Here is a 17,960-nt window from a genome sequence, read left to right on the forward strand (position 1 = left end):
TTTCTTTTGACACAAGGTCTTCCCTTATCTCTCAATCTGTGTGGATGTATAATCTTGATACCAGTCTGCAAAAGAAATAAGGTTAGGGTTAGTATACTTTAAATGCACAGATCTAGAGAATAATGAAAAAATAATAATACAATAAAGTAAAAGGACAAAAGTATATAATATTATTCATTGAAAAGATTCTCAAAACAAGAATACTTGAAAAGAGACAATGGAAACAGTTAAAACATTTGAAAGAAATTTATGGTTATCAAACCTTATTGGGATACTCATCAATGTCTCCCAATGGTGTTATTGACCATGAGTAGGTGGTCATATAGTAGTCTACTGTGTAGTATTTACTGCAGTACCTGCACACATAATTGATCCAATCACTCATCATACATTTATTGCATAACTACATTCAACTATTTAGGTGTAGTAAATTTACTCACTTGGACCAATCAGGATTCAATTTAAACAATGCAACTACACCATGTATGCAGGGGAACTTCCTCAATTGCCATTGTCGACATGTACAAGATTGTTCTTCCACCCGAACAACAAACACTTTGCTAGTAGATTTGTTAGTAACCTCATACACTTTGCGCTCTATAGAAGGATCACATTCATAATTACCTCTAAGATCACACATCACCTTAATGAGATCTTTCCCAGCAGGAACAAGGTCACCATCTTGCCAAGTTGCAGCAAGCTTTCTTCTATTTGAAAACAGCACCATCACCAAATGTGTGTACATATCGATCAAAAGAGTGAGAGGCTTGTCTCTGAATTTCAGGGCCATGTTATTAAAACTTTCTGAAAAGTTAGAGTAGATGTGCTCACAAGCAACATCATGAGGAAACCATGACCTTGCCCAAAACTTAGGCTCTGCATCAATCAGGTATTGATATGCAGCTGAACTTATCTCTGCAATTTCTTGCATGGCCTCCTAGAAAATAGGTGTCTAAGTTAATTCATTTGATGCAATAAGGCTTGACTGAAAGAATGAACGTTCATTATAACCAAACATTTCTTACCTCCCAGTGATGATACTTGTATGCCTTTGCAGCCTGCCAAAGAAGGTGTGTGAGTCTTGGATTTCTGAATCCTTTGGTCAAGAAATTCTTGTATAAATGCCTGGAAAGAAAAAAAAGGGCAAAAATTAATCATTTCCAAAAAAAAGGGCAAACATTAATCAATTCCAAAACAAAATCTACCTTAGGCAGTATCTATGATTTGCCAAAGGAAACAATCTTTTTACTGATTCAAGAATGCCCTTCATTCTATCAGAAATAAAGGTTAGTCCAGGCATATCAGGTATCCTTTTTCTCAATTCTTTTAACATCATAAACCAATTTTCTTCAGTTTCACTCATACAAATCATCACACATATAGGAAATACCCCATTCTGGCCATCTATACCAACTGCTGAAAGCATCACACCACCTAGCTTACCATTCAGGTGAGCTCCATCTAAGCCAATAACCAATCTACAACCATGAAGAAAACCTTTGATCTGTGCATCATAGGCCACAATGACACTCTCAAACCTGTTATCTTGACCCTCTTTGGACCAACTGAAATGACCAATGCTATTTGGGTTCAATGAAGTAGCAGCTGTGACCAATTGTGGTGCTTTTGTGTAAGAACTCTCAAATGTTTCATTCCTTTCTGCTAGCACCAATTTCTGTGTACACACAAAAAAAAATTAGCATTTCCAACATACCACAAGGTTATCAAATAAACAAACACAAGGGAACCAAAACAAGCATCAAAATCATACCCTTGCATTATTAGCAACCCATTTTGGTATGTCAGTTTGCAACCGAGGTCTAATGATCTTGTTAGCTATATCAGCTGCCTTGTCCACTGGTGAAGCAACATCCATTGTCTTCAACAAATACTTGGCTACAAATTTTGCATTGCATTTCCTGCTGTAGTCTTCATTCGGATTCTTACAGGTGTGTTCTGTGTTGCATTCTCTAACTGTGACTGTTGGATCGTCTTCATCTGGTAACTTTCTTGCATTCACCATCCAAGCACAATTTTGGGTATCCTTGTAAGTAAAATAAGAAAAGTGTCTCTTCTTATCTGCCTTCTTCACCTTAAAATCCCTTTGTTTCAACACTGCATATTCCCTTAAATGATCCTTGTAATCTTGCATGTTTCCAAAAGCCATTCCACTACTTATTTCACCAGGTACAACCTCAGGAACATCTTCATCTATCATTTCTAGACGCTGTGGTTATTTTAAATGCTCACCAAAATCTTTTTGCCACTTAGCGTCTTCCTCTTGAGTGACATCATATCTGGGAACTTCTTCATCTGAAGTAGCATTTACTGGTGCACTCTGCTCTTCATAAAACCCACCTACATTGAAATCTTCATTACAATCATCAGTCTCATTATCAATATCTATACCTCTAGCACACATAGAAACCCTATCTTCATAATTGTACTTTTCTTGTGTTTCTTCCTCTTCACTTTCCTCTTCACTTTCATCTCCACTTACCTCTTCCTCATTATGTTCCTCAAACAAAAAATCAGGCCTATCATTAGGATGACAGTCATCTGATTGTAGATTAGGTAAATTCACCTGGTTATCATCTTCATTCCCCTATACTTGGTTGTCTGCAACAGATGCTTGTGTAGCATTAACTTGTGCTTCATGCACTGGGTTTTCTGCAACAGATGCTTGTGTAGAAACAACTGGGTCTTCATGCACAAAATCAAGTCTTGTTGGTCTCATATCACTTAGCCCACTAACACTAGCAGTCTTATTAAGTCTTGGACTCCTCCTAACCTCAACCCTTTTACTAATAGTTTTCTTCTTCACTGGACTCATAAAATCAGTCACACCACTTACCCCACTAACACTAGCAGTATTACAAACAAAACCCCAATGTGTAATTGTAGGAATAACTACAGTGAACCACAGTCTTACCAAATTGTCTTTATCTGGTTTCCCTTTATTCTAAAATGAAATAAAAATCTCCTCTGTTTCACACTTATCATATGCATTCCCATTATCATCATCAAATAAAAACAATTCTAGCGCAGAATTCATACCCTGTTCATTCACCAACCTGCTCTTTAGCATAGCCATGAAAGCTTCTCCACTGGTACCAGCTTTACAACCAAAACAATAAAGGTCCTTAAACCTTTTGCCTACATCTGTAATCCACAAATTCCTATCCTCACTACCCATTCTGAAACATTTAAAAAAATGAAACAATAATCAGTTTCACAGTAATCAACAGTTACCAAAATAGACAAAGATACACAGAAATTCGTCAATTTCTTATCCCCTAAAAATGGAAAACCCCCAATTATAATCCCCAATTTCGTTTCTTTCAAACCCTAATTAGAAAGAGAGTTAGAAACAACCCTAAATCATCTGCTAAAAATTCAATAACCCAAAAATATAATCCCTAATTTCTTTTTATTCAAACCCTAATTAGATTTATTCAAACCAAAAATTTGCTTCACTAAAACCCAATTTTGTTTCCCTGAAATCCTAATTTCATTTATTATCTTTCAAACCCTAATTTCATTGATTCTCTCTGAAACCCTAATATCATTTCTTTTCTTTGAAACCTAATCACAGTTACCAGTTTCACAATGTTTCGAAAACCCTAAATCGTAAAACCCAAAACAAATTTAGGGTTAAAAGTTTACATGTTCTTCACTGGGTTAAGAAACGTGATTCTTATCTTCTCCGCATCTATCTTCACTGGGTTAACGTCTGTATCTCGATCTCTCGATCTCTCTGTCACTCGATCTCTCTCTCTATCTCTCTCTATCTCTTTCTGTATTTTGATTTCTGTGGCTCAAACACGACCAAGGTTGAAGATAAGAATTGAAGTATTCGTGCGAACCACACGGGTGGTACAGGTGTCTCAGCCATGGATCAGTTTACATTACACGCGTGTCATCAGTTTGAAGTCTACACCTGTTATGAATTTTTTAGCACACGTGTGACAGCAAGTCGGGCGATATTTCTGTCCAAGGGCAAAAAAGACATTTCAAAACACCGTTGACCAGTCAAGAGTGATCAAAATGCCTCATTTTGACTATTATAGGAAAAAGTAACGGATTGGGGCATTTTGATATTTTGCCTAACGTCTGGGGCATTTTCACAACGTTGTAGTCCAAATTGGGGCATTTTGCCACTTAACCCATTCATCTTTAATGAACATTGATAAAGATGAAAAATAGATTGATGTGGATTTCCGAGATATGAAAAATATTTGATCACCAAAAATGGCAAGATATTTAGAATGGGAAGTATCGTCCAATTTGATTGGATATTCTTAATGTCAAGAATAGAGAAAGCAAAGCATCTTTGATAAACAATAAAGATGCAGAGAATAGAATGGAGAAATCCATTTGACAGTAAGAGAATCAATCCTGAAAAAAGATACAAAGCTCATAAATATTGGAGCAAGATATGAACCATATGGCCTTAGATAAAAAAATCTAAGAAAATAGAGTCTCATTAAACCTCGTGACACAAAATATGCAGTGACCAGAAAAGGGAAGATGGATATGGTTCACATCATAATCACAGTTAAATAATCAACATTTAAGATATTTGACTAAAGATGAGAAATATATTGACTGAAATATTCCTTCATTAGAGACATCGTTGGTAATGAATTATCATGATCAGTGGTATTCAAATATTCCTACACTGGAGGTAAGGGACAGATATGTGATGATTCCACTAAGGAGATATCTGTAAGGATTAGGATTATAGCTGAATGGAGAAACTAAAACCAAGTAGAAAGTTATCTCGATTTGATTTAGGTACTAAGAAATGATACCCTGATAAAAAAATGGAGTATGTTGTTTGGCAGAGGCAAATCTAGTTGCAAAACACCAAAACATATAAATGGAGATTAACTGGAACGCTATTTAACTTTGATGATTCTGGGAATATATCGATCTCTAATGCGAGATGGAAGAAATACACCCAACACATACGTGGAATTATTGTTGGGTCTTGATATTTGTGAATGAGTCCGTCCGTCAACCAAACTAATGTTGACGTTGGAACGAAAATTACGTCATTATTTTTGATGAGAAATTTGAGGAATATATTGTTGGATTCTAGAAAATATGGAAAATATTTTCAGATAAATATGGATCTCCAATATTGTGACTTTTGGAATGAATTAATGAAAAAAGAATATTGTTGACAAAGTGACCAACTTTGACGGTGCGATAATCAAGAGAAATCAACCGATATTCTTATGAAATCCAATGGAATATCAAGATTTTGTAGTTCTTGAATAATAAAAATCACATCACATACTGTGTAACTAGTTTGATCGACAGAAAAGGCCATGTCGAATTGAAAGGAAGAAAAAAAATAACTATATTGATCTTTATAGCCAATAAGTCTAATTAGTTGAAAGTCATGAAAAATCCACGATGTATAGATAGCATCCCAGTATTTGAGATAAAAAGGAAAAATAAATTAATTGATTTGATTGGATAAGATGTTTGATAGACACATCTCGACCAACAACAATTTATCATTGTGAGCGAAAGTGGAAGGGATATGCAAAACACATCGTGAAACACTTGATGCAATATCTCACAAAATTTTGTTCACTGGAATACTTTGGTCTATTGATATCGAAACAGAAACAAAACAACCGATCGATCTTTTCAATACAAGATATAAAACAGATTGCGGAAGCGATTGGATCGAGAGCATTTCTGCTCTGATACCATCTTAGATTTTGATATGTAGATCAAAACTAAGATGGATATCATTGATTACAGAAAGCACTAATAAGATTAATCGATGATAAACAAATAAATCATAAAGAAATTGAACTACAAACCAAAATCAAATGGAAGAAGAGATTAATGTGTTTCAGAACTAACTCCTACATCCACGGACGAAACCCCATAGGGTGATATGCATTATTGATCTTCTGAATACTCTGAGATATAGTTTTACATTTACATATTGACCCTATTTATAGATATTGTAGGATTAGCAAACCCTAGAAGATAACATTTACTAACTTGATTACAAGACTTGGTCTCCTGACTATTTTTTTTGTGCACGTGCATTGATTGCACGTAAGATAACGGACCACTTCGGTGGCTTATGTGCCATATATTCCAACAAGTTCGGTATTGAAGGTGACTGTGAAAGTCTCTCAATGGCAAACCATCAGAGATCTCTTGGCGCAGTACAAATATTCTGGAGGAAGCGGATAAAACTGCAAGATCATCATAAACTTTTTGGGTTTTTCTTTTGTTCATAGGACAGAAAATGTAATAGGAGACTCACTTGTTAAATTCGCAAAACACTAAATTCAAAATTAGATTGATTCTTTCATCCACCCGCTTGTATTTTTCAAAAAATTTTGATAGATAAATCTAACATGAGCAAGAACATACCTTTTATGCCGGATGACTTTACTAGTCTTGTATCACATCATCTCTTTGAGTCTTAGTTTCCTTTTAATGAAATCCTTATTAAAAGAAATGAATAAAAAATGATACTACTTCCGTCTCAAAATAATAGACAGGTTTGTGTAATAACCTGACTATTATTTTGAGACGGAGGGAGTACAAGTTAAAGAACACTCCTAAAATTCAGATAAATGCCACATAAACGAAAATGGTGGGAAAAGAAAGTGGGGCACTAACCAGCTTCTTTAGAAAGAATAATGTCCCCTGATTTATTCATAAGACCCAAAAGAAAAAAGAAAAATACCTCCTTTTTTGCTAATCCCTATATTTACTTGGATTATGCCGGTTAATACGGCAACCGATAGTCAAAGCGCATTGCGCATTACATAAAAAAACCCAATTAAATCACAATCAATTTGCAGGAAAAATGATCTAACCAAGAATCTCAAAAACTTACCGACACAAACTTCCAAGATCTTGTATTATAAAAACAACCTCAAAAATGATATTCCTCAGCTCGCAGATTGATGATATCTTTTCTACAACCATAGTAGGGGTTTTCATGGCTTTAAATATCACGTGTTCAGTGTACTTTAGTCCTTAATCAATAAGTACTATTTTAAGCAGTTAATTAGCTAAATATCATTTGAAATTCTTTCAGTTTCTTCTTAGAAATAGTCTGTGAGCACCTCTCCCCTCAAGAACTCAACTCAGATTTCAATCTCTTTCTAAAGAATAAGAAAGATGACGAAGTCCGCTACTTTTGAAAATCTTCCCTACTACACTAGAAAGACTGGAATAAGTAATAATGCGACTAAAGGGAAATTAGTGCTGTTTGTATTTTGGGTTATCGGTGCTACTTCATTTTTCACTACCTTCATTCACTATTCTCCAAACCATTTTAGCAACTTCAAGTTGAGGCAGCCGCAGGATTACCATAACACTGCTTCAAAGGAATTGGGTCTGAAGAACACTACTTCAAAGAATCTCAATCAAACTACTGCCATTGCCACCGACTCTGATAAAGGTATGCATAGATATACTTCTAAACACCTCAAAGTCATTACAGAAGTTGGCCAAGTATGTATGAATCGTAATTATCAGATATGACTAAGCCTTGAAATCATGTTTTGTTTTGTCTAAGGTATAGATGAAAATGATGAGAAGACGTGTGACTTGTTTGATGGTCGATGGATACCGGACCTTAATGGATCGTTATATACGAACTGGAGCTGTCCAACGATACCCGATTGGAAGGATTGTCCTAAACATGGCAAAAAAGACTTCGACTATATGAACTGGAGATGGAAACCAAATAAATGTGAGCTTCCTAGGTTTAACCCCAATACATTCTTGTCCATTGTTCGAGGCAAGAAGTTAGCGTTCATTGGTGATTCGGTTGCTCGAAACCAAATGGAATCTCTCCTTTGTCTTCTGTCTCAAGTTAGTACAGTACTACCTAATTTTCGTTTCATAATATTTGTTTTTTTGCTCTTCATCTATTTTCTTTTTTGGCCCATAAATGCTATTGCGATTCACCTCACATTGTTATGCGACAACATTTTCCAGTGCTAAAGTTCTTTGGTTTAGCAAATTAATTTGTCGTAAATTTGGAACATAAGTAAGCCATGCACGTTTAATCGGGTTGGTTCAGTGTCGCATGCTACATGTATGTTTGAATTTTGATTTGTATTTCTAATTACGTGCACTAAAATCTTGAATCGAAAAAAAGAAGATGTCCTCATGGTGCTGGTTCTCTTGCTACTTGTCTGATAACAAATTGAGATTTTGCAGGGAGAAACTCCAAGAGATGTATTCAAGGACTCTGACGACCGGTTTCGAACATTCTACTTTCCGTCTCATGATTTCACTCTAATGGTTTACTGGGTAAGATTCTTGGTTTTCGCAGAAGAGATAGTAGTTAACGGTTCTGCAACAGGTACATTTAATATACACCTGGACAAAGTTGATAATAACTGGGATCAAAATCTACGCGGTCTAGGCTACGCCATCATCTCAGATGCTCACTGGTTTTTCCGAAAGCATTACTTATATGAAGGTGGCAAGCTAATTGGATGCATCTATTGCGACGAACCAAATGTCCCCGAATTAGGAGTTCTGTTCGCCATTGATAAAGCCTTTGGAACAGCCCTTAAGTCCATCAACGACTGTAACGGGTGCAATAAGGGATTACTTACCTTGCTACGGACATTTTCTCCTGCGCATTTTGAGAATGGGTCTTGGAATGGTGGAGGGACATGTAATAGAACAAGTCCTTACACTGAAGAACAGGTTAATTTTGCTAGTATGGAATGGGAGCTAAGGGGTATTCAAGTGAGAGCCGTTAAAAATATTGAGAAGAAAGAAGGGAAGAGATTTGAGATTTTAGATATCACCAGGGCCATGATGATGAGACCTGATGGACACCCAGGGCTCATGAAAAGCAATCAGTATTTGAAGGAATACAGTGATTGTGTTCACTGGTGTTTACCTGGACCAATCGATGTATGGAATGATCTATTGATGGCTGTGTTGCAGAAGAAAGATGATAGTTCCCTGCATTAAACAGATTTTTACAAAAAATTTAACATGTTACTTATATTGTCATAGATTTGGTAGGAAATCGGTCAACAGAAGTAGACTGTGGTCAGTTCTTAGACAATTTAAAGGAGATATTTTAGTCTTTTTCTTAGAAGAACCCTCTCCATTTTCTTCAAGATAGATCTTTTGCCTTAATTGTGGCATCGTTAGGTACATGTACGAACACCTTTAAATATAGATTTAATCGATTGATATGTTTCCATGTCAGTAAATAATCAGGATTAATATGTCAACCAAATAATCATACTTGACTTGCCTAAACAAAATCTGAATATACTAACTCCGCAGTAAATGCATTTCAGGATTCCAATTAAGTACTTCTATCAACTCTAGTGCAAACTTGCAATGTTGTATGTATGTGCTGTCTAAGTTGGCTTTACAAACGTAATACAATCATTCGAAAATTTGAGAACCTAAACCAAAGAAGAAAAAAAAATGGTGCAAAGTGGCCCTCGTGTCGTGCATATACAATGAAAATGCAGCCCAATGCATATCACAACCATCCGAGACCACTGTTTTTTGTGCCCCCATTAATGAAAATGCTGTCCAACAAGCGTTTTTAAGAAACTCTTCAGTTTCCTAAACAGATTTCTATCCACCTTATTGTAATCTACATTAATGATATATTTATAACTTTCAAGCTCTACATTCATTCTGATACATAGTAGTAGTATCACTATTGAAGACTCAAAAATCTGTCTCTGTCCCTCTCCCTCTCCCTCTCCCTCTCATATACAAAGATGAAGAAGTCGACTACTTTTGAAAATCTTCCTAATTACGTCTCCATTAATAACAAGAAAGGAAGAAACGATGTAGGGAGATTAGTGTTGTTTCTGTTATGGGTGATTGGTGCTACCTCAATTTTCACTGTTTTCATTATCTATTCTCTTAACCCTTTTAGTTATAAGGCTAAGGAGAAGCAGCATCATTTGGCGAAAAACTTCAGTGCATTTTATGAATGGAGTCTGAAGAACATTACTACGACGCCATATCAGAAAAAGCCTCATACAAATCTGCACAACCCATTGGATGCTGTTTCTCAGAATGACGTAAATCAAACTACTGTCATGGCCATTAACCCCCGAAAAGGTATGTTAATAACAATTTTTTTTTTCCTTCTTCGTTTTTCTTGTATATGCTAAGTTGCCCATGCATGACCAGGAGACACACTTCCTTCCATCTCAATCACATGCCAGTAAGAACCACAATCATGGTATAAGATCAAATATTAATAAGTTTTTCTAATTAAGATTTTGTTTATGGTGTAGAGAGTTATATTGAGAAAAAGTGTGACTTGTTCAAGGGGAGATGGATTCCGGACCTTAACGGATCACTATACACAAATTGGAGTTGTCCAACAATGCCCAGCTCCAAAAATTGTCATAAACATGGAAGAAAGGACGTTGATTATATGAATTGGAGACGGAAACCAAATGAATGTGAGCTTCCCAGATTTAACCTGAAGACATTCTTATCAGTTGTTCGTGGTAAAAAGTTAGCGTTTATTGGTGATTCTGTTGCTCGGAACCAAATGGAATCTCTTCTCTGTCTCCTGTCTCAAGTAAGTATCACTTCATTTTTTTTTTCCTCCAACATCTTCTTAATCTTGGTTTTGCAATATTAATTGCTCCAAGATTTTGCATTAATATTACACACCTTTATAGTGTCTACATGCATCTTATCTTAATTGCCCATAAATTTGCAGCATAGAAGGAATGCCATGAGGCATGGCAATATGGCATATACCCTCAATTATTTAGAATGTCATAGTTATGATGTAGACTAATAGTGTTGAAGGTACTTGCATATTGTGTAGACTAACAGTGTTGGCGCCGGACTCCTAATTACTTACCGGATAGAATTTTCAAATTTGCAGGGCGAAACTCCAAAAGATGTCTACAAGGACTCTGAAGATCGATTTAGAACATTTTACTTTCCTTCTCATAATTTCGCTCTAATGGTCTATTGGGTAAGATTCTTGGTTGTTGCAGAAGAGAAAGGGATTAATGGTACGACTAAAACAGATGTCTTTGATATACACCTCGATAAAATCGATATTAGCTGGGCTCAGAGACTACGCGATCTAGATTACGCTGTCATTTCTGATGCTCATTGGTTTTTCCGGAAGAATTACTTATATGAAGGCGGTAGACAAATAGGCTGTATCTATTGCGACGAGCCAAATGTTCCTGATCTTGGAGTTCCATTCGCCGTTGGTAAAGCCTTTGGATCCGTTCTTGAATACATCAATGATTGTAAGGAGTGTAAAAAGGGCTTAGTTACTTTTCTAAGAACGTTTTCGCCTGCACATTTTGAGCACGGGTCTTGGAATGGTGGAGGGACATGTAACAGAACAAGTCCTTACACTGAGGAACAAATCAATTTAGCAAGCACCGAAATGGAAGTAAGGAGTGTTCAAGTGAAAGAGTTTGAGAAGATTAAGAAGAGAACAGAAGGAAAGAGATTTGAGATTTTGGATATAACTAGGGCCATGATGATGCGACCTGATGGACATCCAGCCCTCCATTGGGACAATGAATATATGAAGGGTCACAGTGATTGTATTCATTGGTGCTTGCCCGGACCTATCGATGTATGGAACGATTTATTGATCGCCGTGCTACAGAAGGAAGATGGTCACTCGACTCACTCCTCGAGTTAAATAGACAATATAGAGTTTCATCTATGGTTTTAGTTCATATATTATATAATTCAATGTATTGATTTTTATTAAAAGCTTTAAAGAATCCACTCATTTGGCAGAATAACATCAGTTTCTTTGGTGCTTTATACTGTACATGGCTTAGTTCGATTCATCCGATTCCTTCAAGCACATACAAAACTATGATGGGGATTGGAAAACTTATAGGCCGGATCATATAAAACCGGATCCTTGAGAAAGCTTTGAAGGCTGTGTTAAATATTGTTATCTGTCTTGACTTGAACTGCCTTGTCCAGAACCAGAATAATACTAAGCCAGTGAAGGTTGACTTGAGAGATGCCCAGTTGATGAGTCCTGCTGGATTTTAAGCCGATGCTTAACTTGCGGCGTACTCGCATATGCCGGTAGCTCATGTGTTTTTCAGAAAGAACTCAAATTTGTAAATATATAAATTGACATGATTCTTTTGATTAACAATTCAGCATCCAGTTCGTGGAGTCGGATACTTAAAAAAAATGAACAATGTCGCCAATCTCAACGTAAACACCTTGTCTGCAGTGGTGGGGAAAGCGGGCCAATAATATTTTAAGAAAATCAAAAAAATAGAAAAAGAAGTTGTAAACCCTTTGTTGATGGAAAAGCAGAATACTCTGTAATGGAAGACAAGTAAGTGATTCAGACTGTTTCAGTGGTAAGGACAAAACCCATAAGGGGAATGATATATTATTGATCCATAAATGTTTTACATTTACTATAATTTACATTAAACTCTTACTTAAGTTAGAGAAGATACAATAGATATATATATATATATCTTGGAGTATAATTAGAAAAACAATAAAGATTACATAATCTTTTGAATATCCTGTCTTAATTTCCCTTATATCGGCATTCCTAATACTTTGTTTATGGAGTAGCAATTTGCAAATCGAATCTCTAAAACTTAGAGTACACAAAAGCACAACGCGCTTTCAGGAAATGTAAGAAAGCGGGAACATCTTTACCGAGAAGATATCAATCAATTACTGTACCATTGTTCACTTTACCAAATTAACAAAGGCCATTAACACATGCCGAGTATAGCAATATTATCAGCAACAGAAGGACAGTTCACAGAGTTTAATGCAATCAACATTCCTTGAATGTTCACCAGAAAATTCTTACAGTTTCCTAACCTGGTTTATTAGACCCAGAATACAAACACCTCAGTGTCCATGATTTTTGAAAAAGTGGATCCACCTCAAATCTCACTAAACTATTCGACAATGTCTGTGAAATCATCTTCTAGTGCTTCCACCTGGTTTATATTGTCGGCACTTGGTACGGCCTCAATTTACATTGTCTTCATTTTCTTTTCTTTAAATCCTTTTGATCTCAATACAACAAGTTCTCTCATCAACAATTCAGGTAAGGGTACCTTCAACATTTCATTCTTCATATTTCCATCTTATTTCTCTTTCTATCAGTTTCTGGTTTAACTCGGAATATTATTTTTTCCGGTGAAGATATAGACTACAGTGTTGCTGAGAAGGATAATGCAAGTTCTGTCATCATCAATCCTGGTAAGGCTATATGAACATTTCAAATCTTTATATTTCATTTTTGTTTCTGTCAATTCCTTGTTTAACTCTTGATACTTTCTTTGTTGAATGTGTAGACTACAATGTTACTGAGAAGAACAAGTGTGACTTGTTTAAGGGTCACTGGGTTCCAGACCCAACAAGACCACTTTATACAAATTTGAGTTGTCCAACGCTGCCTGATTCAAAGAACTGTGCTAAATATGGAAGGAAAGATTCTGACTATTTGAACGGGAGATGGAAACCACAAGACTGTGAGCTCCCAAGATTTGATTCTAACATCTTCTTGTCAATCCTTCGAAGTAAAAGGTTAGCGTTTGTTGGCGATTCTGTTGCTAGAAATCATATGGAGTCACTCCTTTTCCTTTGTCTTCTATCTCAGGTAAGTATAACTTTTTCATCATCTTTCTTTTGTTTCTCTTGTTTTTGTTCCTCTTCCTGGTTCAACAATGGCTAGACAGTTTAATATTGCCAAAGTTCTTGCATATTTAAGTTGTATTTTGATTCATCCTGCAGTGTGTTTCTTCATTTACTACCTTTTGATGGATTTCTAATGTTACTTTGCAGGACCAAACTCCGATGGAATGGTGGAGGGGCTACGAAGATCGAGACATAACATTCTACTTTCCGTCATACGATTTCACTCTAATGGTCTTCTGGGCAAATACCTTGGTCCTTGCAAACGAGAGAGTAGTTAACGGTTCTAAAACTGGCGTGTTCGACTTGCACCTTGACAAGGTTGACCATTATTGGGCTATACTATTACCAGCTTTGGATTACTTAATTATCTCCGATGCTCACTGGTTCTTCCCAAAGAGCTACTTATATGAAGGTGGTCAACTTATTGGTTGTATCTATTGCGACGAATCAAATGTCACTCAACTAAACGTTCCATTTGCCATTGGAAAAGCATTTAGATCAACTCTTGAATACATTGATGAATGCGAACAGTGTGATGGCTTAGTTACTTTGCTAAGAACATTTGCACCGTCACATTTTGAAAATGGGTTTTGGAATACTGGAGGATACTGTAACAGAACAAGTCCTTACAGTGAAGATCAAGTTAACTTGGACGGCTATGAAACGGAACTCAGGAATTCTCAAGTGAAAGAGATGGAGAGAATTAGGAACATAAGTGAGAAGAGAGGGAATAAAAAGAGATATGAGATCGTGGACATAACCAGGGCTATGATAATGAGACCTGATGGGCATCCTGGGTCTTATTGGAACAATAAGAATGCGCATGGTCATGATGACTGCGCTCATTGGTGTTTGCCAGGACCCATGAACGATCTGTTGATGGCTGTGCTGCAGAAGATAGATGGATCGTCCATTGGTTAATGATCTTTGGGTTTGTTCACTAGTGGCTTTTGCTTATACTTATTACCCCGACAGTATATAGTGTTTCTACTGCAAGCTTGGGCAAAACCATTCAGTTTTGGCAGTAAAGAACAAAATAGTTGCCATAATTTATGAATTCAAAAGCAGAAAATATCAAGAAGTTTAAAATCTGTTAGCAAGCTTTCAGTGTTGCAACATCTTGTCTTTCTTCTTTCCAGTAGTCCTAGTAAGATTAGGCTTTCATTGAATGAATGACGAATGAGGGTTATGTACCTGATGCATGGTATCCAGGGTTGTCACAAGGAGCTAGTTTCAAAATTATGCCTGGATGTCCAAAACATTTCACAGTGCTGAGATTTGAGATGCACATGAATCCTCTCTGAGCCATATAATTCAATCTTCCTAGCCTGCTTGAAGCTGAAGTGAACCAACTGAATCAAACTATACAGGTGAATGGGAATTTCGTTTTTATGAAGATAGATAAGAGACGTAACCAGCATCTTAATACATATCATAAGACCTCTATACTCGATTTGTGCCAAGCCAGTCCTGTGACAGATTCAACATAAGAGATGGGAAATTTTCAACTCCTAGGTCCTCCAAACTCAAAAGGTTTGTTGACTTCCTAGTACAAGGATTAAAATGGCAAATGAAATCAGGCTACAGCTAGGGATTAAAAGGTATCCCCATCACTTGAAAAACTTATATAGGCATAGCCATAGATAATCAAACGACTACCTCTGGTATCAACAGAATCAGTAGCTGCATAGTAAGAACCATAAAAAGAAGCCCTACAAATTACCAACGCAACCATATAGTAAGGTGTGCCAATAAGCGTGTAATAAGTTTTGATGACACTATGTCACCCATGCTATCCTACTCCTACCAGCTAACTAGTGTCTTAGAACTTGGAAAGACAGAAACTAATCCGCTAGTTGTTAAAAAATGCTAAACAACTAGCGCCAACTAGTCTTCTCAATAAGTATTTTCACTTCCATCTCAAGAGCATAAGAATACCCATTACCTAAATTTCAATCTAAAGATGCAGCATTACCCCCCTCAATTCTAATCTAATTTGGAATGTTAGAAAGAATATACAAGTTAAACTCATGAACATTCAATTCAAATATTACCAGAGGTAAAAAATTCTGATAACCTGAATGTAAATTGATACAAAATGTATAATCCAATACATTCACAACACAATAATTAGACATAAGCAAATTGACTAGACCACATTATGTTGAACAAAACTACATTTCTACAACACAAACAAATGGAAATACATCTGAAATTCTAATGAATTAAATGAAAACAAGAATAGTTAAATCAATTCTAATACCTTTTTCTAAGCTTCTAATGCATCCCCAAGAGGAAAGGACAGTAGCTCTCGAACCACAGGCGAAGACTCAACCAATCCAATATCCATAGCATAACCAGAAATAGGCAATTTCAGATCTCTTAAAATACAAAAAGCTTCACCAATCCTACTCCTTGGCACCTCTTTCGCTACTGTACAATGAGGTATCCATGAATCTGGCAAATACTCTTCACCAATTTCAATATTCTCTTTTCGCAGTGCATCACACAATTGCACATGAAATTGAAGTAGTGCTGAGGTAGGATTAGGTGAAAGAAACAAAACATTTCCTTCACCAGGAAAACTCCCAATTGAAGACATAGATAGTGATAATGGCTCTTGCTTTGAAGCGAAGTTCTTTATAAGGTTTTGTAGTTTAGGTGGATCAAGTAAAGGACTAGATAGAAGAGTTATATGAGGTCTAGATTCCATTTCTATAAGCTGTGTACTGATCTGTCTACGAGCTAAAACATTCCATGCTTTTAAAACTTGGTTTTCTAAAGCTGGATCAAAAAAGAGTTGAATTGCATAACCTTGAGAAGACATTGAATTGCAAAATCTGAGAAACCCCCACAAAAGAAGATAGAGTGTTTAGATTACCCAGATGGATGAAAATAGAACAAATCCAAGTTAGAGATTGAACAGAAATTAAGATCAGAAAGTTGAAAAGAGATGGTATTTATTTTTAGAGTACCTAAAAGAAGATGATACAAAACCCAAGATGGAAAAGGGAAGATCAATATATAGAAAACCCCCAGAAGAGGTGATTGTATCCTTCCAAACGGAGATAAAACAAAACCAAAAGTTTTAGATTTAGCAGGAAATAGTTACCAAAATTAAAGAGGGCAGTTGAAGCTGTGTGAGAGAGAGGGTGTGATATAAACAAGGTACAAAGAGACTGAGGGAATAAAGACAGAAGAAAAAGGGTTTCTAGAAAAGAAAAGAGAGAGGAGGTGACTTACTTTTACCACTGGTGGAGTTGAATGGATGGAGTACAGTTTTTGTCCAAATGGAGAATCTCAAAAGACTAAAAAGAAGTTCATGGACATTAAGATTGTTATAATTCACGTGTCCAACTATAATTGGCTAAACCCTTCTTTTTTTTATCTGCTAGTATAACCGGCTAAAACTCCATTCAGGAAACTACCCTTCTAAACCGACGAGTACATAGTGCATGCCAATTGCCAAAGAATCCAGTTGCCGAATAGCGTGAACATTTTTTCCCAAGTGTATTGAGCAAGTCTTATGGTGGAAGAATTGATCTTCCATCTTCCACACCACCTCAGCATTTGTAATAGTTCATCAAAGGTCAACTGTAGTGGTGGAATCATAAAAAAGGTAATCAAATTAGCGTTTTACGCTAATAAGAATAGCGTTAGAAAACGCTATTCAGAATGGCGCTTTACGCTATTAAGATTAACGCTTTTTTACTCAGCCATTAGATTTTCAACTGCTCGTTTTAAATCTACAAATAAAAAAAAACGCTATTCTTTACGCTAGTTAGATTAGCGTTGGCGTTATTTTTATTAGCGTTTTCCATTTTCTAGCGCGCTATCCTGAATAGCGTTTTACGCTAATCTGATTAGCGCTTCCATGGATTTCATAGACCATCCCACGAAATCAGGTAATATGGCTTGGAAAACTGCGGAAGACCCCTACTTGGAAACCAATAAACTTAACATTCCACAATTTTTCCACACTTGGAATAGGTTGGATTCCACCATAAGACTTGCTCTAAGTTTTTATTTTTTGGAAAGACCACTAGTCTTCGATTAAAAGTTCCATCCATAGAACTGATTTAAAATCGAAAAGCTACAGAGATACCATATTAGATTACAGATATCAAAGATTTTAATAGTATTCAATTCTGACTAAATTTTTATCAGAATGAACCATTTCAACCGTACTGGAAGACCATAATGACAATAACATGAGTAAATTAATGTTAAAAAGTCAAATATGTTTTAACCAAAACAAATTTGGACCAGTA

General features: G+C 36.1%; 5 protein-coding genes across 9 annotated transcripts; 3 read left to right on the forward strand and 2 right to left on the reverse strand.

The window, feature by feature from the left end:
* Window positions 1-1,201: 1,201 nt before the first annotated feature.
* Window positions 1,202-2,218, reverse strand: LOC113279520. The gene is made up of 2 exons (XM_026528215.1): window positions 1,772-2,218; window positions 1,202-1,675 (listed from the first exon to the last, which is right to left on the reverse strand). Exons 1-2 carry the CDS (start codon window positions 2,216-2,218, stop codon window positions 1,202-1,204), a joined length of 921 nt encoding a protein of 306 aa, XP_026384000.1.
* A 4,717-nt stretch (window positions 2,219-6,935) lies between these two features.
* Window positions 6,936-9,234, forward strand: LOC113277740 (protein ALTERED XYLOGLUCAN 4-like). Of its 2 annotated transcripts, none has more exons than XM_026526746.1 (3): window positions 6,936-7,453; window positions 7,571-7,869; window positions 8,221-9,234. In XM_026526746.1, exons 1-3 carry the CDS (start codon window positions 7,171-7,173, stop codon window positions 8,989-8,991), a joined length of 1,353 nt encoding a protein of 450 aa, XP_026382531.1. In that variant the 5' UTR covers window positions 6,936-7,170; the 3' UTR covers window positions 8,992-9,234. The 2 variants fall into 2 exon arrangements, with proteins under 2 accessions (XP_026382531.1, XP_026382532.1); XM_026526747.1 differs by having other exon boundaries at window positions 7,577-7,869.
* A 657-nt stretch (window positions 9,235-9,891) lies between these two features.
* On the forward strand, window positions 9,892-11,757 carry LOC113277741 (protein ALTERED XYLOGLUCAN 4-like). The gene is made up of 3 exons (XM_026526748.1): window positions 9,892-10,116; window positions 10,296-10,588; window positions 10,904-11,757. Exons 1-3 carry the CDS (start codon window positions 10,095-10,097, stop codon window positions 11,687-11,689), a joined length of 1,101 nt encoding a protein of 366 aa, XP_026382533.1. The 5' UTR covers window positions 9,892-10,094; the 3' UTR covers window positions 11,690-11,757.
* An 854-nt stretch (window positions 11,758-12,611) lies between these two features.
* LOC113282513 (protein ALTERED XYLOGLUCAN 4-like) lies at window positions 12,612-14,666 on the forward strand. Of its 2 annotated transcripts, none has more exons than XM_026531532.1 (4): window positions 12,612-13,096; window positions 13,195-13,251; window positions 13,347-13,651; window positions 13,837-14,666. In XM_026531532.1, the coding sequence occupies exons 1-4, from the start codon at window positions 12,904-12,906 to the stop codon at window positions 14,608-14,610; spliced, it is 1,329 nt and encodes a 442-aa protein (XP_026387317.1). In that variant the 5' UTR covers window positions 12,612-12,903; the 3' UTR covers window positions 14,611-14,666. The 2 variants fall into 2 exon arrangements, with proteins under 2 accessions (XP_026387317.1, XP_026387318.1); XM_026531533.1 differs by having other exon boundaries at window positions 13,201-13,251.
* Window positions 14,667-14,821: 155 nt separating this feature from the next.
* Window positions 14,822-16,968, reverse strand: LOC113282514. 3 transcript variants are annotated; one of them, XM_026531536.1, is made up of 2 exons: window positions 15,953-16,968; window positions 14,822-15,159 (listed from the first exon to the last, which is right to left on the reverse strand). In XM_026531536.1, the coding sequence occupies exon 1, from the start codon at window positions 16,514-16,516 to the stop codon at window positions 15,959-15,961; it is 558 nt and encodes a 185-aa protein (XP_026387321.1). In that variant the 5' UTR covers window positions 16,517-16,968; the 3' UTR covers window positions 14,822-15,159; window positions 15,953-15,958. The 3 variants fall into 3 exon arrangements, with proteins under 3 accessions (XP_026387321.1, XP_026387319.1, XP_026387322.1); XM_026531534.1 differs by having other exon boundaries at window positions 14,890-15,027; XM_026531537.1 differs by having other exon boundaries at window positions 14,961-15,017.
* Between the last annotated feature and the right edge of the window lie 992 nt (window positions 16,969-17,960).

This window comes from Papaver somniferum, chromosome 5 (assembly GCF_003573695.1).
Source record: "Papaver somniferum cultivar HN1 chromosome 5, ASM357369v1, whole genome shotgun sequence".
Taxonomy (NCBI): Eukaryota; Viridiplantae; Streptophyta; class Magnoliopsida; order Ranunculales; family Papaveraceae; genus Papaver; species Papaver somniferum.